The 25,599-nt window shown below is 39.1% G+C and overlaps 1 protein-coding gene and 1 pseudogene across 1 annotated transcript; both read left to right on the top strand.

The window, feature by feature from the left end:
- Positions 1 to 14,919: 14,919 nt before the first annotated feature.
- Positions 14,920 to 20,500, top strand: IL2 (interleukin 2). Its single transcript, XM_070417198.1, has 4 exons — positions 14,920 to 15,066; positions 15,157 to 15,216; positions 17,976 to 18,110; positions 20,390 to 20,500. The coding sequence occupies exons 1-4, from the start codon at positions 14,920 to 14,922 to the stop codon at positions 20,498 to 20,500; spliced, it is 453 nt and encodes a 150-aa protein (XP_070273299.1).
- Positions 20,501 to 21,815: 1,315 nt separating this feature from the next.
- LOC139010128 (dnaJ homolog subfamily A member 1-like) lies at positions 21,816 to 25,396 on the top strand (annotated as a pseudogene).
- The last annotated feature ends 203 nt before the right edge of the window (positions 25,397 to 25,599 follow it).

The following is a 25,599-nucleotide window of genomic DNA, read 5'->3' as shown; positions in this document are numbered from 1 at the left end:
ATGGAGGGAAAAAAGAGGAACAAATGTAATAATCTGAACAATAAAGATTTAATTTAAAAAAATGAAATAAAATGGCACTTAAATATATAAAATAAATATCAAAAAATAAGTCTTTGTTTTACTATGGCTGCAAATATCGAAAAATTTCTATATGTGACACAGCACCAGAGTTAAGTTAGGGTTTTTCAAAATGCTGACACGCCGAGCTCAAAAGGTTCGCTATCACTGGAATAGACTGTGGTCAGCACAACAAAGCATCAGATGTCATGAGATGCAGACCTACTTGTGCCCTGTAACTGGTCAGAGAAGTTTTCTTTGCAAAAAATGACACTTGAACTTGGATGCATGTGCCAAAGATGTGTACTTGGGGTACATGAAACTCAAAATGTCCAAAACTGAACTCAGTACCTCTCATCTTTTTCCCAAAAACTGTCTTTGTGTTAAGTCCTTAAACTTTGGTTAAAAGGAACTCTCCTGGGCTGCCCATGTCAGAAACCTGGGAGTCATTCTGAGCACACTCCCAACATCAATTCAATGATCCAGCTTTGCCAGCTTTATCTTCTCCCGCTGCCCTCACCCTCTTTAATAGCTTCCTAACCAGTGGATATGTGCTAATTCTGTTCTCTTTAAACTTGTATTTTACGCTTGAACTAGGAAAAGTTATTATACTTCCCTGTTTAAAACATTTCAGTGACTTCCTTTTAACTTGGCAAACAGGGTCTTCATAAATTGGTTCTGATGCACCTACCATGTCTTGCCCCCACATTTATATTCTAGTAACATGTACTTCTTGCAGTTTCCTGCCCAGGACATAATGTTCCACATATCTCTGCTGTTATTCCATCTACCACCTCTCCCTGGTATTCTCTGCCCTCCTTACTCAACTCTTACTGTTCTCCAAGGCTTCTCTACTGTCATCTCTCCCAGGAAGTCTTCCCACGGCTGAGGTAAGTGCTGTACGTGGACAGACCATGCCAGACGCCTGGCAGCTGCACTGGCCCTGCTGGGGAAGCCTCGAAGCGTCTGATACCTATTCTGAGAGAGGCTTGTTGATCTGCGTCATCACAATGTTGACACAGGATGCACCACCATGGTTAAAGTTGATGGCACCATCGGATGAGACAGTCATCATTGCACCAGCCCTCACCCAGCATTCATGTGCGCTCCACCTAACCTAGAACTGTGTCTAACAGATAAGGATGGGCCAACCTCCTCTGAGCCACACTCCTGGGGAGTCTGAATTCAGAACACTCAGCACTACAACCAGCAGACAATGGTTTGGACAGAAACCAAGAGATGGCAAGTGGGGGCAGGAAACAGACACCATAGTAGAGTGGAAGCCATGAGTAAACAAGCAGCCAGGAAATTAAGGTCAGTTCATTGTTAGCAACAGGAGCCACCACAGCACAGTGAGCCACAGCCTCCTGCAGGTGGAGCTTACTCTACTACAAGCAGCGACAACCGCTCCTGAGAGAAGTGCCAGCTACTTCAGCGAGCAGCGTACCCGAGTGAGCTGTCCACACCTGTCCTGGTGTTGACTTTCTACTTGTATTATCACTTCTCTGTATGAGTGTCCAGTTTCAATCAAAAATGAAAATGTGTATCATTTTCCCTCAAATTCCACTTGTGAAAAACCATTAGCCAGTTCCCTAGACTCAGAAATATAGAGTAATTTTCTACCTCTCTTGGCCTTAGAATAGAACCACTGGGGTCTATAAGGCGAGGGGGTTGCTCCACAGCAGGATTTTAGAAATAGGCTCAGCAGGGAAGTTCATGTATGGGAGAGTGATGCTCCGTTTAACAGAGAAGAGAATGGAACTGAAGGCAACAGAAGACAATTACCTCTTACGTATTGCCTTGGTTCCAAGTAGCTCTGGGATTCCAAGGAGGCTTAACTATTTTGAGTCACCCGCAGGGCTTCAATCTTTTCTTAGTTGAGAGAACTGGCTGGGGAATGGTGGAGAGGTGAAAAGTAGGTCTCCAGTCTTGCCCTTTTCTGCATCTGGCTCCTAGATGCTATGGGAACAGAGCAGGACTTAATGAAGGTCAAAGTGAAGTCCCCTTGCTATAGTCTTTTTTCCTTCTACTGCAGCCTCTTCTCACCCACTGTCCAGTAAGCTATAGAGATGACAAGAGAGAAGATAAGGAAGTTGAAGCAAAGTAGGGAACAACTCTTGAAGCTCAGGCAAAGTTCTCTCCATCATCTGCAGAGCTTGCCAACCCTAAAGTAACAAAAGCCACTTTTAAGAGCAGAGGAGGAAAGGTAGATTCAATGAATCTCTTACTCCTCTCGCAGACACTGTGAAGAAGTTACAAGAATAAGAATATGTAGTCTATTTATCATGGGTCATGAGAAACCAGGTCAACCGCAGCTTCCTGCAGTCTCAATTGCAATTCAATTCTCCAAACCAATGGATGCCTCTGGACAGGAACCCAGGAAGTTGGGCTGAAAACCACAAGGTAACAGGGAGCCATGGGTAGTACATGGTCTCCCAAGTTCAGGAGAGCTGCCACAAGTAGGTACTCCTACAGGGTGGGTGGGTAGCTGCATTGGGCACATGTACATCCTTATGCCCATCACCACCTATAAATTAATTTCTAGCTTCTGGAAGAAAACAAATTACTCTTCAATGAACTGCATATGCTTACATACTTTACACAGTTTGCAGTATGCGGTTGACATTGTGTTTGTTTTACCCAGACCACTTCTCCATAGTCACCTACTATCCTTCTCCCTTCTTCCTGCTTAAAATACAAACTCAATGTCTGGAATTACAGCAACTATTTTGTCACCATGAGGTGACAGATATACTATATAAATTAGACTGAGAATCACAGACATTAACCTTGACACTATCAAGCCACTAAGCCAATACAAGCAAGTACATATAGCCAGTTTCCTTATATGACTCAAATAAAATCTTATTTATGTAAGCACTATATATGAGTTATGTTAATTTCAACCTTAAAGGATACAGGAAATCCAGCTAGCTTTCTTGAATTATTAAAGTGTTGTTGTGGACAACGACTTAAGCCAAAACTGAAATAACAAATGCATATCTTGGTCAAACAATATTTTTGCCAATATCTACTCATATATGCAATATAATTTTCACTCTAAGATTTTAGGTATAGGAGAGCACAGGGGAAAACTTAGCTGGTATTGGGAGAAGAGGTATTCATTTGTATATGAATGCACAATGGAATAGGCTTGGCTCTAGAGGAGAATGGAGCTCCAACATCCATTCTATCTCAGAAGACCAGTGTAAGCCAATAATGATAAGACTATCTCCCTTGGAACTGGTTAATAAGGGGATGGGCAGACCTAAGCCCGTTTGGGTCAAGGACTTAAGTTTCTTGAAAAAGGAACTAGTTTCACTCTCTCCTGCTGGATATGAACAGGGAAGTACTTTTTTTTCCTTCTAATTACTGCTGGTAGCCATATTATGATCCTGAGAGTAACAAGTCTTAGCATGGCATCTCTAAGCTGCTGAATCAGTTGGCTCTGGAATCTATCCTACGGTTAAATTTCCTAGTATCCTATATAATACAAGCCTAATATGCTAAGTGTCTAGTCATCCAGTCGACCATTCAACCAATCAAAGTGTAATATGCTAATGATATGCTAAGGCTGCTCAACCACTCACTATGATGTGCACTGACTACCAGGGGGCAGACTCTCCAACCAGTAGGTTAGCTTGCTGCTGGGTCCAGCCAATCAGGACTGAGCGAGATGGGCTGGACACACCCTGAAGCCCTCCCGCAGTCCCTCCCCGGCTGGCCAACCTCTCACATCCCTCCCTGGCCCCAATCATGCACCGGTGGGGTCCCTCAGCCTGGCCTGCGCCCTCTTGCAATCTGGGACCCCTCGGGGGATGTTGGAGAGCTGGTTTCGGCCTAATTCCACAGGCCAGGCTGAGGGACCCCCTGGTGCATGAATTTGTGCACTGGGCCTCTAGTATGAAATAAATGCCCTTGGTGTCCAGGTCAATTTGAAGCAGAGCTTCTATTACTTATGGCTGGGGGTATCCTATTTGTCAGAGAATTTGGTATCTGAAACTGAAATGCTACAAATTTCAGACAGACCCTAAAACACAATATGAAATTTGTTAAGCAGAGAAAGTGAAACCAATGTCAACGGACACCCTGCTATTATTGCTGGTTGATAAGTTCTAGAAACTTGTTGGGGAAACAGTTGATAAAACTATTTTACCTTGGGGAACAGACATATGCCTACTAAAGGCATAACATTTGGAGAAATAATAGGAAAAATTAGGAATGTTGGAATGAACCACCTGCTTCTTGTTTACTAAAACTCTATAAGAAAGTGATAAGCTAGGACTAAAGGTGGCCCATCCAACAGCATAAAAGAAAGAAAATAGAGATCTTTCCCAGAAAGGCCCTTTCTGTCTATGGCCTATAGTATAAATTTGTTGCGCGTTCAATAATTTTGAGCCTGGTAGGTTGAAGACAAACAGATAAACCAAAATAATACCACAGATTTATACCCCAGAAAGGAGAAAGAGGAGTGGAGTGTGCACATCCACAGCAAAGGTTTGAGAGGCTCCCAGAAACACTAGTCAGAATGACAGATGAAGATTTTTCCTTGTCAGAGCCAGTATGTAAAGACTAGGAGAGGTGTGATTAGTTCTTTAAATATGCAGGCACCGATGCAAAGCTACAAGGAGCATAACGATCCAGAGAAATATGACAAAACTGAAGAAAAAAATAAATCTCAAGTAACCAACCCTAAATAAATGGAGATCCATGTCATTTCTGAATAAGAATTCGATTAAAGTAGTTCAATGAACTACAAAAGAACACAGGTGCCTCAATGAAATCAGAAAATAATACATGAACAAAATGAGAATACCGATAGATATGAATCATAAAAAAGAAATCAGACAAAAATTCAAGATCTCAAGAATGTAATAACTGAACTGAAAAATTCAACAGAGAGATACAGCAGAAGAAAGAATCAGAAAACTTAAGAGGATTCATTTGGAATTATTCAGTCAGAGGAATAAAATGAAAAAAAAATAATAAAAAAGAGTGAAGAAAATCTAAGGGACATATGGGATATCATCAAATGAATCAATATATGTATTACAGAGTATAAGAAAAAGATGGGGAAAAGGGACAAAATGCTTATTTAAAGAAATAATGAAGGAATTATCTCAACACAATAAAGGCCATATATACTAAACAGCAAAAAACTGAAATCTTTTCCTCTAAGATTACTTACAAGACAAGGATGTTCAATCTTGCTACTTCTATTCAACATAAAACTAAAAGTCCTAGCCTGAGATATTAGGCAAGGAAAAGAAATAAAAGCCATTCAAATAATAAAAGAAAAAGTACAATTATCTCTCTTTGCAGATGACATGACCTATAGAAAACCCTAAAGACTCCACACATAACTGTTAGAACTATTAAATAAATAAGTAAAGCTGGAGAATACAAAATCAACATACACAAATCAGTTGCATTTCTATATACTATGAGTAAGCTATCTGAAAAAAAATTTAAAACGATCCCATTCAAAGTAGTATCAAAACAAATAAAATATTTAGGAATAAACAACCAAGGAGATGAAAGACTCATATACTGAAAAACTACAAACCATTGGTAAAAGAAATTAAAGAAGACGCAAATAAATGTAAAGACATCCAATGTTCATGAATTGGAAGACTTGATATTAATTAATATCCATACCACCCAAAGCAATTTTGCAGATTCAATGTTATCCCCATCAAATTTTTTTAAAAAAAATAGAAAAAAAAACACCTAAAATTCATTTGGGACTTTTATGGCCAAAGCATATAAAGAAGAATAGCCCTAAACGGTTCAGCTTAGTGGATAGAGCATCGGCCTGAGGACTGAAAGGTCCCAGGTTCGATTCTGGTCAAGGGCATGTACCTTGGTTGTGGGCACATCCCCAGGAGGAGGTGTGCAGGAGGCAGCTGATCGATGTTTCCCTCTCAAAGATGTTTCTAACTCTCTATCCCTCTCCCTTCCTCTCTATAAAAAAATCAATAAAATATATATTTTTTAAAAAGAATAAAAATACAAAAAAATTTGTATTCAGGTTTAAAAAAAAAGAAGAAGAAAGCTGGAGTCATCACACTGCCTGGTTTCAAAATATATTACAAAGCTATAGTAATTAAAACTATATATTGGTATTAAAACAGACATATGGCCAAGTGGAACAGAACAGAGACCCCAGAAATAAACTCATGCATATACAGTCAACTAATTTTCAACAAAGGTACAAGAGTATACAATGGGGACAGGATAATCTCTTCAACAAAGTCTGTAGGGAAAAACTGGAGCTCCACATGCAAAATAATGAAACTGGACCAACATCTCACACCAGACACAAAAATCAACTCATGTGGATTAAATACATAGAATATAAGACCTGAAACTGTAAAACTCCTAGAAGAAAAGCTTCTTGACACTGATTTCTCAGATGTGACACCAATCACATAGACAACGAAAGCAAAAATCTACAAGGGAGACTGTATCAAAACTAAAAATATTTTGCATAGCCCTGGCCGATGTGGCTCAGTTGATTTGGCATCATCCCAAGCATCAAAAGGTTGCTAATTCAATTCCAGGTCAGGGCACATACCCAGATTTCTGGCTCGATCCCCAGTAGGGGTCTTGTGGAAGACAGCTGATTGGTGTTCTGCTCTTACATCAATGTTTCTCTCTCTGTATCCTTCTTCCTTCCTCTCTCTCTAAAAATCAATAAAAATTCTTTAAAATTTTTAAAAATATATCTTAAAAGATAGGACTCTCAAAGGGAATGGGAGAGGGAGGCAGGAAGAGAGTAACCAAGAACTTATATGCATATATGCATAACCCATGGACACAGACAATAGTGCGGTGAAGGCCTGGATTGGAGGAAAAGGGGAGCAGGGTGGAGGAGATCAATTAGGAGAAAAAGAGGGACATCTGTAATACTTTCAATAATAAAATAAATTTTTCTAAAAAGATAATGGCTGTTTCTGTGACTGCTCTTTCATAGAATCTCTAACTCTATCTTTTGTGCCATGGGTTTGTGGTTTCATCTCTGTTTTTTCCATCTTAGATCTCACACTGACTTAAAACTGGGGAAAGAACTGCTTTTTCTCAGAGAGTTAATCTCTCTGAGGTTAAACACTGGAGTGGAGAAAATGGGTTTACTCCCAAGCTCATTAATACCAATCCCCTACCCCAGCCCTCCAGCTATTAACGCATGCAGGTTAAATACGCAATTCTTAGAAAGATAGTTTCATTTGGGGACTTTGCTTATTTCAGTGCAGCCAGAAACCAAAAGTATACTGCCTATCTTTCAACCACAACTGTGAAGCTAGAAAGAAATATTAACAGCTTTGAGATATAATTTACATATCATAAATGTACAAGTTAGTGGTTTTTACCATATTCGCAAAGTTGTACAACCATCATCACCATCAAACTTTAGAACATTTTCGTCACTCAGTAAGCAATCCATGCCTTTTAGCAGTCACTCTGCATTCTCCCTAATCCTAGTCCCTGGAAACCATGCTTTCTGACATGATGGATTTGTTTTTTCTGAATATTTCATAAATGGGAGTCAAACAATATTTGGCCTTCTGTGACCAGGTTCCTGAAAGTAGCATAATATTTTCAAGGTTCATCTGTGTTGTAGAATGCATCAGTACTTCAGTACTTTTATCACCAAATAATATTTCACTGTATGGACATATCACATTTATTTATCCACCCATCAGTTGATGGGATTTGTGTTGCTTCCACTTTTTGCCTATTTTGATTAATGCTGCTGTAAAAATTTGTGTACATGCTTTTGTGTAGCTATGTTTTCATTTCTATTGGGTATATACCTAGGAATGGAATTGCTGGGTCTATATAGTACTCAATTTTTAATGTTTTGAAAAACTGCCAAACTGTTTTCCAAAGCAGCTGTACCATTATTTTACATTTCCATCAATGATGCATCATGGGTCCAATTTCTTGACAACCTTGCCAATACTTATTGTCTTTTTTATTTTAGTTATCCTAATGGGTCTGAGGAGGTATCTCATTATGGTTTTGGTTTGATTTTCCCTAATGATTAATGATAACGAGCATCTTTTTATGTGCTTTCTGGTCATGTGTACATCTTTTTGGAGAAATGTCTATTCAAATCATTTGGCCTTTTTTTTTCATTTGGCCATTTTTAAATTGGGTTATTTGTCATTTTGTTGTTGAGTTGCATTATACATTCTGGATACAAATAACTTACAAGGTACCTACTTTGTAAATATTTTCTGCCATTCTGTGGGTTATCTTTCACTTTCATTAGGTGTTCTTTGAAGCATGTAAGTTCTAAATTTTTATTAAGTCTAATTTTTTTCTTTTTGTTAATTTTGCTTTTAGTGACATATTTAAGAAACCACTGTCTAATTCAAAGTTAAAAAATATGTACTCCTATCTTTTATTCTAAGTCTTGTAATTTAAACTCTAGAATTTAGGTCTATGATTCATTTTGAATTTATGTTTGTATGGTGTGAAGTAGGAGGGTGTCTAATTTCATTCTTTTGCATGTAGATAGTCAATTTTTTTCAGCACCACCTGCTGAAAGACTATTCTTCCTCCATTGAAGTGTCTTGGCACCCTTGTCAAAAATCAATTGACCATAAATGTAAGGGTTTATATCTGGACTCTCAACTCTATTCCATTGATCTATATGTTTACAGTTATGCCAGCAGAAGCTAGAAAATTTTACCCTTAGCAATTACTGCCTACTCATTTCCTTGCATTCACTGTCTTATATGAAAGCATCCCTCTATATGCCTGTTCTACAGATCAAATAGGTCAAGTTTGGCGGTGAAAAATAGCAGAATATGACACCTCAAAATATGCCTCTTTGGTATAAGGATTATATCTTGAGTTGACTATTTTGAGAAACTTCAGATAGGAGAAGCTCTGAAAACAGAATATAAGTTAACCCTTTAATAAGGGAAACTTACATTTATAAAGGAAATTTATATCAAAGAGGGGGCCTGTATCAGGAAGAGAGCTATTGGAGACAACTTTGTCACCTGTAAATCTTATCTGCAGGGTAGTTTACCAAGCATTTCCTCTTTCACTTTCCCATAAACTGCCTTTCCCCCTTTGAAGGGACAGACCCCATCCCTTTCCTTAGCTGAGGATGGTGTATAAGTCTCAATGGTCTGGCTGACTTTAAATCTCAATCTTTATGGAATTCTGTAGGTAGGTAGGTATGTTATTAAAAGTGTTCATTTTTTTACCTATTAATCTCTCTTTTATTATAGCTTTGGGGGGAAGGGGTTGATTTCAGCCAAGCACTAAAAAGGTAGAGTGAAAATGATTGTTCCTTTCCTAAAATGGACAGGATCCCCTTAGATGGGACTGACCTGTTATGGAATAACATTTGTTACACCTTACATCTAGAATGATACAGAATGATTAAAAATTATTTGGTCAGCCCTGGCCGGCTTGCATCAGTGGATAGAGTGTCAGCCTGCAGACTGAAGGGTCCCAGGTTCGATGTGGGCCGAGGGCACGATCCTGGGTTGCGGGCTCAATCCTCAGTAGGGGGTGTGCAGGAGGCAGCCGATCAATGATTCTCTCTCATCATTGATGTTTCTATCTATCTTTCCTTCTCCCTTCCTCTCTGAAATCAATAAAGAAATATATTTTTTAAAAGTTATTTTAAAAATTATTTGGTCAATTAATTAGGTTTTTTCCCCCCTGAGTTTAATCTGGGCAATGCTGGCATGGTAAAGTTTCCACCTGTCTTCTTTTCAACCTTAAATTAGGTACATTGGCAAACATGGATGATATCAGGAAATTATGCAAAGCAAATGTTATCATTTTTAAAAAATATTTTAAATGGAAAGGGGGAAAGTGTAGCATATCAGAAACAGGTCAAGAAGGCATTCATTCAAAGTTGAGAGTTTAGTGTTGTGAGCTTTCATTTAAGCTACATATCTGATTTGTCATTCACAAAATCCAGTGAAGTCCATCCATCAGTTTAGAAATGAAAAAAAAAAGGAAAGAAAAAGAAAAAACAGGCTTAGGGAAGATAAGTAATTTGTTAAAAGTCCCATAGCCAGTGAGTGATAAATAGGGCTCACACCCAGGTCTGACTAATTCCCAATTCCAAAAGTGGACCTGAGGATATTAAAATAACCACCAATCAGTATACTTTTCACCATGTGCCCTTTTTTCTCCCTTGTGCCCCCTCCCCTGTTTAATAATGTGGGAACTATGTTGTCAGTAGAGAAAAAAGGCTCATACCAATGACAGGGAGTGTAAGGTTGTTATTAACTTTCTGAATAAGCATCAAAAACCTTAAAATGTTCCTATTCTCTGGCCCAGTAATTCCATATCTAGGATTTTAATGTAAGAGGATAATCAGAAACTTGCACAAATATTTATGTGTAAAAGATATTAGTGAATTATAGTACTATTCATATTTGTCAATGATTGGAATTAATGTAAATTCCAATCAATGAATACAGTTACACAACAGAGTTCTTCAACTGTTAAAACTAATGTTTTAGAAGAATACTTAATATGAGATATTTCTAACACATCATTGAGCTTTTTCACAGAAAAAAAGACTAGATGGACCTGGGAAACAAGCTCCCGGCTGAATTCTCTCGAGATGGTACAGAAATCACCCAACACTGTGTCCTAATGTTAAAGGGAGAGAACTTACCATGAAAAGCCAAGAGGCCTACAGAGAAATTGATAAGAGCTGCATTATTAATAGAGGCATCCAGCTCCAGGCCAAGTTAAAGTTCTACAAAGCTGTGGAAGGGGATTGGGAAGAAGAATCTTGCAGGAGGCAGAGTCCTGGGGAGTCAGCTTTGATGGACAGTGCATGCGACTCACCGACCAGCTATTTGACAGACAACTCCAGGGACAGGTTTTCCTTTTCACAGAACTCGGGCTGCTCTTGAGTCAAAGAGGCTGAGTCACAAATGATGCTAATAAGCAACTAAAATAACTTCTTACTGAACAGAAAAAAAACATTATTTTCAAAGGGGAAGTATGGATATGACGCTGGGTAGTTAGCAGTCTATTGCTGACTTTGTCACCACTACAGACAGAGAGGCCAGCTCATGTGTCAGACACGTTAAAAAGTGAAAGTATCTACATCATATGGGAGCTTTCTCCCCAAACATTTCAAGAAAGAAATAAGGCCAACCTCCATAATGGTACCAGTTATGCAATAATAATATTTCTACAGAGTCCCATAAATGTCTCCACATTGACCCATTCTCTAATGGAAATAGCTGGAGAAATATAAGTATCAAGACTGAGTACATCAAAGGCATCATTGGAAAAGCCCCCACACGGAGAAATGTGTGGGCCCGAATTCTTCCATTCTGGAAGGGTAAAAGCCTGAGCTGATGATGCTGGGATAAGACACTGAAATCTTTAGAGAAGCGAAACAAGATCACTAAATAGCCTTTCCCTTAGAAGTAATGCTAACTTTGTGGTTTTGGTTTGAAAGGCACAGAGAGGCATTTTGCATTTTTTAGTAATAAAAAGAAAAAATCATGATCATTTGTCTCTAACTCATGTCTTCTCTTCGAAAAAAAAATCATGTGTCTCTAATCCGGCTTTCCTTCATTATTTTCCACCTGAGGAACTGTAATTGTTTAAATTTTACTAAGATGTTTTCTATTCTGCCAAAATTGGCTAATGCCTGAATAAACAGCACCATTTCTCTGTTCTTTCCAAGTCCACTTGTTAAGTGTTCCTTAGAGCAGCAGTCACCAACCGGTGGTCCACAGACCACTGGTGGTCCATGAGGTCCGAAAGGTTGGCGACCACTGCCTTAGAGGACCCAACCTTGCTTGCCTCCCCACCCCTGAATCCTAAAGCAGGGGTCGGGAACATCTGGCCTGAGGGCTGTATAAGGCCTGCAAAATTATTTGGCCTGGCCCTGCCATGGCATTAAGGGAAAGTTAATTAAATATTTGGCCAAATATAGCAGGCTAATTTTTAAGATGATAATTTTATATGGCCCTCAAATCCATATATATAAAAGCCTAAGTGACTGTTACAACCGAAGGACCGGTCGACCAGATGCTATGACACGCACTAACCACCAGGGGGCAGGTGCTCAACACAGGAGCTGCCCCCTGGTGGTCAGTGAGCTCCCACAGCCAACCTCCCACAGCCAGCCAACCTCCTCCAGTCCCTCCCCCTGGCCAGCAAACCTCCCATGGTCCCTCCACCCATCTGGCAGGCCCTGTCTAGCAGGCCCCATTCAGTGGCCGGCAGGCCCTGTCCGGCCTGGCCCCGATCAGGACTGGGTGAGATGGCCCCAATAGGTCCTGATCACTGGCCAGGCCTAGGGACCCCACCCGTGCACAAATTTCGTGCACCGGGCCTCTAGTGATGTTATAAATATCCAAATGGCCCTTGGCAGAAAAAGTTCCCCACCCCCAAAGTTACATGGCCACAGTTTGGCCATGTGGTCAAAACCCAGTTTAAAGCCTATTTCTCCTTTAAAATTCTTTCCATCCACTTCTCTTGAGGCCTCAATGGCCTTTCACCCAGGATTATACTTGTCTATGTGAGTGTCTGCCCTCAGGTTCTTTCAGAAAGAATACAAATGGTAAGAGAGTGGACTTTGGAGTCAGAATGTTCTGGTTTCAAATTCTCATTCTACCCCTTCCTGCAGTAAGGGCTAAATGATCCAGAAGAAGTTATCTAACTTCTCTGAGCTCCAGTTTTCTAATCTGCAAAATAGAAAGCCTCACTCACCAGGTTCATTGTAAGGTTCAACTAGACTGCTGCTGGCACACTGAGATTCTTCTTTCCCCTCTGTGGGCATTGTAAGTGCTAGATAAAGACTAGACATATAATAAGTATGGTAGTAGAAATGGAGGAGTTAGCTCTATCCAGTGTGGCTCAGTTGGTTGGGTGTCATCTCATGCACTGAAGGGTTGCCAGTTCGATTCCTGGTCAGAGCACATGCCCACGTTGCAGGCTCAGTCCCCAGTAGAGGGCTAGGGTGCATGCAGGAGGCAGCCAATTGATGTTATGCTCTCACATCAATGTTTCTCTCTCTCTCTCTCACTCTGCCTTTCTCTCTCTTACAAAAATCAATTTTTAAAAAACACTTTTTAAAAAATGGAGGACTTACTTTCTCTTTGAGAAAGGAGAGAACTGTATCATGGATTCTCCCCAGTTGAAATTAGAAGTCTAGACCTATCCCATCCTTCAGACAGTACTTTATACTGAATATCCTCTTCAGTCTACCAACTAAAAAAATACTGATTTTACTTCATAATGATTATGTTACACTCAGTGTCCCAGGAACTTTAGAGGATAAACGAAAATCTAGTAGAGGTGAAAACATAAAACTAGAAACATATGGATCAGTTTACATAAGATACATATAAAGTCTATTATAAAACTAGCATCTGTACTTTTGAATGCAAACCCTTTTCTGTATTTGTCTGTCACAGTTGTTTGTAATAGTTTATTCATTTTTTCATAAAGATGCTCCAGGAATGATCATGAATATCCCTCTTAACAACTTCTGTTACTGAGTTCTGGCTGCTGCTGTACTACAAGCATCACCTTGTAATAAATGAGCCCAGGTACCCCTACTCCACGGACTGCTCTCACTCCACAAAGCACACACACAAACACACCCACCCCACATTTCCTCCTAGGTTACTTACTACCATGCCTTCCTCAACCCAGCCACACTGAATGGGCCAGTTCTGTACAGGGGATGCTGGCCAGATCCTAGTATCTTTCTCCTAAAGAAAGTGCAATGGCATGCAAAAATCTGTCAGCTTCCTTCAGACAGACAAACTTGGGATCCCTACTGTTATGCTTTTATTTTCTGTCTCATATTGAAAAAAATATAAGCAATGTGTGTGTGTGTGTATGTGTGTGTGTGTGTGTGTGGGGGGAGAGAGAGAGAGAGAGAGAGAGAGAGAGAGAGAGAGGGGAAATATACATGGTGGGGGAGGGAGGATTTAATAGCTCAAGTGGTCCCTGAGAAACCAAGAGGAAGAAAAGCATTCTTGGGTGTGGCAACATTGCAACTCTTGTTATATTCCTTTGATGCCCAGCAAAAATAAATTTGCCACGAAACACGTGTGCGCGTGCACACACACACACACATCAGTACCCTTGGATGTGTTTTGAATGTTCATTTATTGAACACTGTATGTTTTTTAAAAGTACAACAGGTAGTAGATTTAAACAGATACAAAAAACATGTTCAAATTAAAACAGCAGAAAACAGTATCTCAAGATCAATGACCATGATATGTATCCTAATCTTAGTATTTCTCTAGCTTTATAAGAAGTGATCTATCATATTGTACGCATTAGCTCAAGCATTGTGTAGATAAAAAGGCCAAACCATCCTGAAACAGGAAACCAATATTCTTCCTGTCTAATCAACAAATCTAAACATTTATTCTTTTCAACTATTTGCTCCAGCTCTCGTCCACCACAACAGGGTGAGCCACATGTTCAGCATCATTTTACAACAAAGAGAACATTTTCATGAGCCACTTTTGTCTCCCCGCCCCCTTAATGAAAGAGGAGGAAAAACTGTTTCATACAGAAGGCGTGAGGCATATGCATTGGAACTGCCACAGAAGTGTGGGTTAATGTAACCAAGAGGGATTTCACCTACATCCATTCAGTCAGCTCACGGGGGTTTAAAGAAATTCCAAAGAGTCATCAGAAGAGGAAAAATAAAGGTAATGCTTTTTGCCACACAGGTAAAGTCTTTGAAAATATGTGTAATATGTAAAATATTTTGACACCCCCATGATATTTTTCCAGAATTAACAGTATAAATTGCTCCTTTTGCTCAAGAGCTCTCTATCAGCTCTCTTACCACTACTCGCATCAACCTCACCTCCTGCCACAATGTACAAGATGCACTTCTTGTCCTGTATTGCACTAACTCTCGCATTCATCGCAGACGGTGCACCTACCTCGAGCTCCAGCCAGGAAACACAGCAGCAGCTGCAGCAGCTGATACTGGATATGCAGCGGCTTCTGAATGGAGTCAGTGTATGTATATCCTTTGCTTGCTAAAATGACTCCCTTTAACTTTTCTGCCTGGAGTGCACTTTGTAATAACAGTCTGTTGTGTTTTCTCAGAACTACAAGAACTCCAAGCTCCCCATGATGCTCACGTTTAAGTTTTACATGCCCAGGAATGTAAGTACAACTTTCTAAGTTCATTTTGTGTTTTATTAAGATGCAAAGTAAAATAGAAATTAGCACACAGATTGCATTAATGGCATCTCACCTGAGAAAAAGTATTAGTAACTTCAATATTTTTAAATATATATATCCAGGTTTGATAATGGGGCTTTTGTAAAATGGCTTTGCCTATGTATTTTTTAGATGTTCTTGTTTGTGTTTGGAGGGAAAGGAGTTGGGAAGAAAAGAAAATAATATTCTCATTTCATTGCTGGGACAGTTTTAAAACAAGTTTATGTGAATTTACTGCTTCATCTGAAAATGTAAAACTCTACAGATATCTATTATGTACTTTTACCATGAAAATTACTGAAACTGACTTCAGAGCAGCCCTCTTTAAAATAAATCCTGTGTCCTAGGAGAAATCTCTAAGAGTCTGCCTTTGAGAGGCAACGTAGCACTAATCCATAGCACAGACCTGAGGGCCAGATCTGAACTGAAATCTCAGCTCTACCATGTCCTAGCTTTTGTGAACTTGGGCAGTTACCAGGCTCTCTTTGTGACTGTTTCTTGTCTACATCTGTGAATAACTGTACATACTTCATATAGTTCTGTGAGGATTAATACGTAAATGTAAAGGACTCCTACAAGCATCTGGCGTATGGTGAGCACCATACAAGCATTTGCTGTTACTAGTAGTAAATAGTAAAGACAAAATTCTCCCTGGGGAGTATAAAGTACAATTGTGGACTTACACATCTTTTATGCCAATAGGCCTAGAGACTTATGCTAGATGATTTATTTTCCTAGTTTAAAAGCTCCATTTGGTTGTTTTGGGATTCAGGTAGCTAGATAAGCATAGATCATCCAGGCCCTATTGCTAAGAGAGGACTGCTAACAGCTACGTGGGTCAACAGAGAACAGGCAAAACCAGTGCTGGGAAAAGCCTGGGGCGTGGGGGCGGGGTGGGGAGAATGGGATTTAAAGGATCATAGATGTAATTCCATTGATCTGCCTCTTACTTACTCAAGTTATGCTTCAAGCTACTCTTTTAAAAGATGAAAAGGAAATAACTTAGTGATCTCCAGCTGAATCAGAGACACATACCTCTTACCTCTAGCAACTTAAAGACTCTAGATCAGCGGTTCTCAACCTGTGGGTCGCGACCCCTTTGGCGGTCGAATGACCCTTTCACAGGGGTCACCTAAGACCATCCTGCATATCAGATATTTACATTACGATTCATAACAGTAGCAACATTACAGTTATGAAGTAGCAACGAAAATAATTTTATGGTTGGGTCACAACATGAGGAACTGTATTTAAAGGGCCAGAAGGTTGAGAACCACTGCTCTAGACCAGTGGTCGGCAAACTCATTAGTCAACAGAGCCAAATATCAACAGTACTTCTTCAAAATAGACTCGCCCAGGCCGAAAACCGACTTCTGCGCATGGGCCACGAAGTTTCAATCACACTGTACGCGTGCCCGCACGTGATATTTTGTGGAAGAGCCACACTCAATGGGCCAAAGAGCCGCATGTGGCTCTCGAGCCACAGTTTGCCAACCATGGCTCTAGACTTTTCTAAGGGGACTAACTCCAAGTTGCCCATGCCGAAAACTCCAGCCTTGAACTTGTAGAACCTGCAGTAGCAAGTTGAGAGGCCAGCAGATGAAAATGTCTTAAGACCTGTGTGGTGCAGTGCTACCTCTCCCTCTGAAGATTGTTGGAAGGATAACATGAGATGGGTGCACAGTTTAGAGGATGGTAGATTCTTTGAAATCTAACAGTTTCTAAATGACAACTCAAGATCTATTTGAAACCAAAGTGATGTGATAAACTCCATTCACTTGTTCATTTTACAACCATTCCATATTTCTATTTCAGAAAATGATAAAAACATTTAATTCAAAGGATTCTGGGTTAATGCTATAAAGATAAAACTGAAACCTGATCCTGGCTCCTCCTGGTCATGTGGCCTTGGGAGAACACAAAATCTGAGATTTGCTTCCCTTATTTGTAACATGGAGATGACTCTGCATTGCCTATCTCAAAGGGTGGCTGTGAGACTTAACTGGACTTATTTAGGAGAAAACACTTTGAAATTACAATGTACCATAGAAGTGTGAAATATTATCATTCTGTGTGTATGTCTAAATCAGAAGGCCCATTCAAAAATACTTTAAATATTGCAATGTTTTATTTGGTTGGTAGAAATCATTTTTAAAAATGCTTAATGTACTTATTATAGAAAAGTAAACAATTAAGATGCAGTTATATGTGACTTGCTATTTTGAAAGCCAATCTTATACACAGTTACAATGGCTAATGTATAAAATGTTGGCCTGTGACCGGTGGCATCCGAGAGCTCCTTCTGTCCTAACATTCCATGATTCTCAACTCTTGTACCATGAAACACTAGAATCATAGACTGTGATCCATACTTCCACATTCCTACTCTGGTCCTAATAATTCAGCCTATATCTGTGACTTGCAATTAGGTGCAGAAATGTTGCCTTTTTGCAAAACCAAATTAAGTTGAAATTAATGATTATTTGTTAACTAACAATTAATTCTAATCGTGGGTAGCTGAACTCTAGTTTTTTCCAGTCTTATCATGTAAACTCTATTGGTCCAGCTTGACAGTAATGCTGAGAACAGAGAGAGTGGTAAAAACTACGTCCTGCTACTCTTAATAAAATAAATTTGAGGTTATGTTCTGATTGACTTTGAGTCAAGGCAAACTAACCTAATAATTATTTTTATTATTCCAGGCCACAGAATTGAAACATCTGCAGTGCTTAGTAGATGAACTTAAACCTCTGGAGAAAGTGCTAAAGTTAGAGAAAAGCTTGAGCAATATTACGGAATTAATGAGCAATGTCAATGTACTCGTTCAGAACCTGAAGGTAAGGCAATACTTCACTTGCTCACCAGGAAAGAAAATACATGGAAGGGAGGGGCATTTTAGAGTAGTACAGCGTTTTTGGTGTTTGTGAAGTGCTCATACATTTTAACTCCACTGTGAGCATGAATCATTTGTGTGTTAGGTGATACACTGTGGAGCTGGGAAGAATAAGGTATAAGGGTAGGTTTCCATCAGAAGGTTTCCACCCACCATCCACACAGGGACAAGCCCCTGGCCCTGCAGTCACCCCTCACATTAACACAACACTGAGAGTAGGAGAAAACGCTGAACTGAATATGTCACAGAAAGCACAGTTTTCATTATATATTTTTTTAATTCCTTCAGGTCATTTTCCAGAATTACCAACACTGATTATCTAAAAGGCCTTTTAAATGGGGTTTCCCTACCACTGGTAGAAGGACTAAGAGATTGGTCTAAAAATCAGCAACCATTAAAATAGCCAATGAATTAGATAATTAACTCCTTATTTCGAGGCAATACTTTCAAAACCTTACGTATTTTTAAACGCAGAGGAAGCATGAAATATACAAGGGACTCAGGTGATGTAAAAGAGATTCATGTCTTTTTTTTTTTTATCCAATCTGCCAAAGTACAAAAGTCATGAGTTAATAGGTATCCTAAATAAACGGTGTAATTTTAATGATAGAACCAAGGTCCTAAAAAATCTTAACTCTAGTTGTTTCTGAACAGAAGTCATTTTATTAGTAGACTGTTCCTTTCATTTAATTCTTTAAAAATACATTGAGAGCAATGTCATCTAGACATTGATAGACTGTTTCTCATCTATGTCAAAAGGTATGCTCTAAAATTTTTTACCAATATCAGAGAACTGACTCTAAGTTCTTGATGCAAAATTAAGAGAAAATTATATGAAAATCAGAGACTCTGAGTTTCAAAAGCCTGATGTCTTAAAAATCTCACTCTCTAAGAGATTATAATATTCAATTGTATGTAAAAAAGTATGTAACACTTCAACAGTTTACTTAAAGGGAATGAATACTTTATCTCACTTGGTAATGTTCCCAGGATAGGTATTACTTCAAAATTAAAAAGCCCTCTTTTATCTTACTATATATCAGAATATTTTCCTACTTTGTCAGCCAAAGGCAAAGGAAATTCATTTCCAAAAAGTCAGTCCACAAAACAAAACTTCCAATGTTTAAACTTTCAAAAGTTGGTCCTTTACTGATACTGAGGTGGGGGGGTGGGGTAATGACTATACATGAAACTGTTTTTCACACAAATTACCCCCAAACAGAAGCTTGTCCTAACTTACTCTTAACTGGCTCTATCTCATTTAGGGGAAAATATGAAGAGATTCATTTAAATAGAATAACAGGAGACTTGAGGTTTAAAAAAGAAAGTATAATGTGTATATCACTGGTACTGCACACATGTAACCTATAGATATAGATTTACACCCAGAGGAAAGGAGAGTTAAAAGCTTGATTTTGCATGCATTTAATGAAATATTTGTTTAGATCTGTTTTCATTTAAAATGCTTACTTGGCCCTAGCTGCTTTAGCTCAGGAGATAGAGCATCATCCACGAACTGAAGGGTCCCTGGTTCAATTCTAGTCAAGGGCATGTACCTCAGTTGCAAGCTCGATCCTGTGCAGAAGGCAACCAATTGATGTGTCTCTCTCATATCGATGTGTGTCTCTCTGTCTCTTCTTCCACTCTCTCTAAAAATCAATGGGAAAATATCCACAAGTGAGGATTAACAACAAAAATATGCTTACCTGTCGGGTGTGGCTCAATGCTTAGAGCATCAGCCTAAGAAACAAAGGGTCATGGGTTTGATTCGGTCAAGAGCATGTATCTCCATTGCAGGTTCATTCCCTGGCCCCAGCTGGTGTATGTGTAGGAGGCAACTAATTGATGTCTCTCTCTCACATTAATGTTTCTCTCTCTCTTCCCACCCACCTCCCTTATACTTTCTTTAAAAATCAATGGAAAAACTATCCTTGGGTAAGGATTAACAACAAAAAAATGCTTATTGGTATATAATTCAAGGGGAAAAATATTGTGTTCCTTAAAATTGACAGGATTAACAACCTCAGCTTGTGTGTTACTATCACTTGGTGTCATAACATATAATTTCAGCATATCAATTTGATCATTTCAAGAAAATGAGACTAATATGTTTAACCTCCTTGAAAATAAAGGCCATAAGCCTGTAATACGTCAATTGAGAATAATTATATCTAAGGTAAACCAGCCTTAACTAAGAAAATAATTATAATATTTGTGTTTTAGGGACCTGAAACGAGATTCGAATGTGACTATGATGATGAGACGGTGACCATCGTAGAATTCCTGAACAAGTGGATTACCTTTTGTCAAAGAATCTTCTCAACACTGACTTAAGTGCTTCCCATTTAAAATGTATCAGGCTTTCTATTTATTTAAATATTTAAAAATTATATTTATTTTTTGATGTATGGTTTGTTACCTTTTGTAATTATTCTTCGTCTTCAGATGATAAATATGGATCTTTTAAGATTCTTTTTGTAAGCCCTAAGGGCTCTAAAATATACATAAATTATTTATCCCAAAGTATTTATTTTTATATTGAACTGTTAAATATAATGTATATGTAGTTCAATTCATAAAATTATTTAATAAAGGTGATGAATAACAACAAGCACAGAATAATCACTAAAGTATTTCCAAATTACTCCTGTGACCTCACAAGACAGCTAAGATGCCTACAAAAGTCACTCTTCTCCTGGAAGGTATGTGGAATAAGGAAATGGGCTTCTTAAAGCTCTTGCTTTCTCCTACCATGAGCTGATCAGTTCCTTAGTTCTAGTCTAAGAAAACCTCATCAAATTATATGATTTTCTATCTCCATAAACAAGATGCTAAACACAAACATTCTTGAAACTCTTCAGATAATTGATGTGTCTCTCCATCCATTTCCCAACATCTTACACATTGTTCTCTGCCCTCAGGAGTCTCCCGGCCTGCTGGCTTTCCACTGGGTCCTGCCACTGGGGAACCCTGGTGGGTAGTGGGAGGGATAGAAGAGATTCCCGATTTTCCCCATGGAGTGGTTGTGCCTCTCAGCCAAGGCGGCTCTCTCAAGATTTTTTCCCTCTGGGTTCTGCTAACTTTTCTTTCCACTCCTCCCTTCAAGCAGGCGTGGTGCACTTCTGTTACCAGCTCCAAGTACTGTACTCTCCCTCATAGTTTCCCTGTACCCTAGCTTGGTAAATCATCTCTTTATGAGACCCTCCTTGAATTATTCTGAGTATGCTGTTTCCTGACGCAGACACTAATTGTACCAGAAATAGCACCATGAAATAAACTCTGAAATAGGCTCCTGGGTCAGGATATAGTAAAGGACCACAATGATAGTATGACATGGGAAATCTATGGAATGCAATAGCATCCTAATTATCATCAATGGTAGCATAGAATGAAATGCAGGAGGGCAAGGTGTTGCGAGATCCAAGGCCATGACATTTAATTGTTACAGCAACAATAGTTACGAAAATTGCAATTATTACCTAGATTCTTTTCATGGTCAGAAGGAAGGAAAAAAATTAAAGTTATGAATATACACTTAAAAACATCCAAGGAAGTCCTCATTGGCAGTTTTTAAATATTCCATTTCTAGAGCAATGTGCTCTTTCCAGCTCCTCCACACCTGCCTCGGCCCACTCTCCAGCTGTCAAAAATGGTAAAAGAAACCACTTACTATGATGTTTTGGAGGTCAAACCCAATGCCACCCAGGAAGAATTGAAAAAGATTTACAGCCCGGCTGGCATGGCACAGTAGTTGAGTGTTGACCTATGAATAAGGAGGTCACAGTTTGATTCCCGCTCAGGGCATAGCCTGGTTTGCGGGCTTGATCCCCAGTGTGGACGGTACAGGAGGCAGCCAATCAATGCTTCTCTCAAATCATTGTTTCTATCTCTCTCCCTGTCCCTTCCTCTCTGAAATCATGAAAAATATATTTTTAAAAAAGAAAAGAAAAAGGCTTACAGGTAGCTGGCCTTGAAGTACCACTTGATAAGAATCCAAATGAAGGAGAGACGTTTAAACAGATTTCTCAAGCTTATGAAGTGCTTTCTGAGGCAAAGAAAAGGGAATTATGTGACAAAGGAGGAGAACAGGCAATTAAAGGAAGGTGGAGCAGGTGGTGGTTTTGGCTCTCCCATGGACATCTTTATATGTTTTTTGGGGGTTTTTTGGAGGAGGAAGGTAGAGAGAGAAAGGAGAGGTAAAAATGTTGTCATCAGCCGAAACCGGTTTGGCTCAGTGGATAGAGCGTCGGCCTGCGGACTGAAGGGTCCCGGGTTCGATTCCGGTCAAGGGCATGTACCTGGGTTGCGGGCACATCCCCAGTAGGAGATGTGCAGGAGGCAGCTGATCGATGTTTCTCTCTCATAGATGTTTCTGACTCTCTATCTCTCTCCCTTCCTCTCTGTAAAAAATCAATAAAATATATTTTTTTAAAAATGTTGTCATCAGCTCTCAATAACCTTAGATTTATATAATGGTGCAAAAGGAAAACTAGCTCTGCAAAAGGATGTGATTTGTGACAAATGTGTAGGCTGAGATGGTAAGAAAGGAACAGTAGAGTGCTGTCTCAATTGCTGAGGTACTGGAATATAAATAAGAAATCACCAGATAGAACCTGGGATGGTTCAGCAAATTCAGTCTGCATGCATGGAGTACCAGGGCCATGGGGAATGGATCAGTTCTAAAGATGGATATAAAAGCTGCAATGGAAGGAAAATAGTTCGAGAGGAGAAGATTCTGGAAGTTCTTAATGATAAAGGCATGAAAGATTGCCAGAAGATAACATTCCATGGTGAAGAAGATCAAGAACCAAGACTGGAGCCAGGAGATATTGTTTTAGATCAAAAAGACCATGCTGTTTTTATGCGACAAGGAGAAGACCTTTTCATGTGTATGGACGTACAACTGGTTGAAGCATTGTGTGGCTTCTAAAAGCCAATAGCTATTCCTGACAACCGAATCATAGTCATCACCCTTCATCCAGGTCAGATTGTCAAGCATGAAGAAGATATCAAATGTGTGTTAAATGAAGGCATGCCAATTCATCATAGATCACATGAAAAGGGTCACCTAATCATCAAATTGAAGGTAAACTTTCCTGTGAATGGCTTTCTCTCTCCTGATAAACTCTCTTTGCTGGAAAAACTCCTACCTGAAAGGAAGTAGAAGAGACTGATGAAATGGACCAGGTAGAACTGGTGGACTTTGATCCAAGTCAAGAAAGACAGTGCCATTATAATGGAGAAGCATATAAGGATGATGACATCATCCTAGGGGTGGTGTTCAGTGTCAGATTTTTTTTATATATATTTCATTGATTTTTTACAGAGAGGAAGGGAGAGGGATAGAGAGTTAGAAACATGGATGAGAGAGAAACATCAATCAGCTGCCTCCTGTACACTCCCCACTGGGGATGTGCCCGCAACCAAGGAACATGCCCTTGACTGGAATCGAACCTGGGACCCTTCAGTCCGCAGGCCGACACTCTATCCACTGAGCCAAACCGGTTAGGGCAGTGTCAGATTTCTTAATGGGGCCAGTGAATCACACTCACTGCTGGCATTTTATTTATGTAGTGAATGAGTGAAGGACTGTAATTCTAATATACTCACTACTTGTTTGTTTTAATATGCAACTATAGTAGTGTTTTAAAAGTTAAATGAAGAATAAACTCAAATACAAAAAAATAGTCCACTTCTACAGTAGTAACAGGGTATACATGGCAGAGGGCAGAGGCTGATGTAAGATCTACAAAAATGCAGTTAGACCCTCCAGGCCTCTCCCACTAAGGGTGGGAAGGAGTGAGGCCCTAAGATGTAGGATGTAGACACAGAGAATACTCATTTGCCCCTTTTCTTTTCTTTAGTTGTGTCCCTTCTAAGGAAAAAAATTCCTCTCCTTAAAAGCATTCCAATGACTCACAAATTGAGGGCAATTTTCCCCAGAACTCACCTTTACCAGCTTTCATTGCCTCCAGGCCTAAAATGGGACTTGTTAAGATCTCAACATTGCTGGGGAATAGAGTGTTTATCCAATGGGGGTGGAAAATAAGTCATGTTTGGGCTGATTTAACTGAGATTAATGAAACTCCCTGGGATTCAGAATTTAATGAGAACTTGCAAATGGCATTAATAGTTGAGTAAATGCTTAGACTCCCAAGTAGCCTCTTTCAATGATGTTGAAGCATCAGAGCCTCCCCATAGAAGACTCCCCAGGGAAAGGCTGTGTTGGGATGGGTGTGTAGTGCAGTCTTCTCAACTTGCCCAGGAAGACACTGAGAAATGCACAGGTAAGGGGGACCCCAGCGCCACCAGAGTTCTGTGGTGGGTTTCTTCCTTAGGACTAGAAATGACAGAGGGTGCTTCTCTGGTGCCACTGAAACCACTACCCAAAATCAAATATATCTGACAACTATTATAACACAAGGAGTGACAGAGCAGTAAATTGTATTTAAAATCAGTTTATAAGATGTATCAGGATCAAACTATTTCTAAAGAGGAAATTCTTATGCTTCTGTTTACTTAATATTTTTTCTCCTTTCTCACATAAAAGAAACTATCAATTTCAGCTCATTCTCAAAGAAAATAAACTTGCATTTGTAACTCACAGTGATCCTTCATTAACTGTTATAAAGTCTGACAACAATTCCTACCAATGCTCATCAATATTTTCAAAGCATTTTTACATATTTCACATATACATTATGATCAAATTATTTTTTGCAAGTTTCATCTAAGGCTCTCTTAAAATAATGCTCACATCATTTCATGTGCAAAATAAAATTATCTAAAAATACCTCCCAATTTAAAGTCTAAATTTCTATAACAGATGAAATGTCTGTTTGACCCTGTATAGGCACTGCCTTAATACATGATGAACACAACTATATTTTTTATTAAAAAGTTCAGAATATTGTTTTCTAACAATTTTTAATACCATGGCACAGATAAGAAAATGGAATTACTGAAATTGGGGGTAAAAACAGGCTGCCTAAGCCCAGATCTGACTGTACAGGGCTCTATCTGTCCTTGGCCCCACACAGACTCCTCAAACATTGAAGGGACTCAACACTAAAATCTCCATTCATAATCCATCACTCATGCCAAAAATTTAACTATGAAATATTCTTGCTAAAATTCTGAACTGGACTTTGAAAGCCTCTAGATTTAACTATTGGATTCGGGAAATACAAAGGACAAAAGACTATGTTAAATGACATCACGGAAATGTAGGAGACAAAAATGAATTTGTGGGATACTTCAAACAAAAACCCATTTTTCAAGAACCAAATTAAGAGAAAAAAAATGTGAGGAAACATATAGATTACTAGATACTTAACAAACATTCAAATTTTAATATATGTAATTTTGATCTTGGTTCTAACATTCTACAATTTATGAAATAATGGGAGAATTACTATTAATTTTTCAGGTGT

This window comes from Myotis yumanensis, unplaced genomic scaffold, assembly GCF_028538775.1.
Source record: "Myotis yumanensis isolate MYYU_CA2020_CCGP unplaced genomic scaffold, mMyoYum1.0.hap1 SCAF_5, whole genome shotgun sequence".
Taxonomy (NCBI): Eukaryota; Metazoa; Chordata; class Mammalia; order Chiroptera; family Vespertilionidae; genus Myotis; species Myotis yumanensis.
Note: the sequence above shows the minus strand (reverse complement) of the source record. Positions and strands in the feature narration are given on the sequence as shown.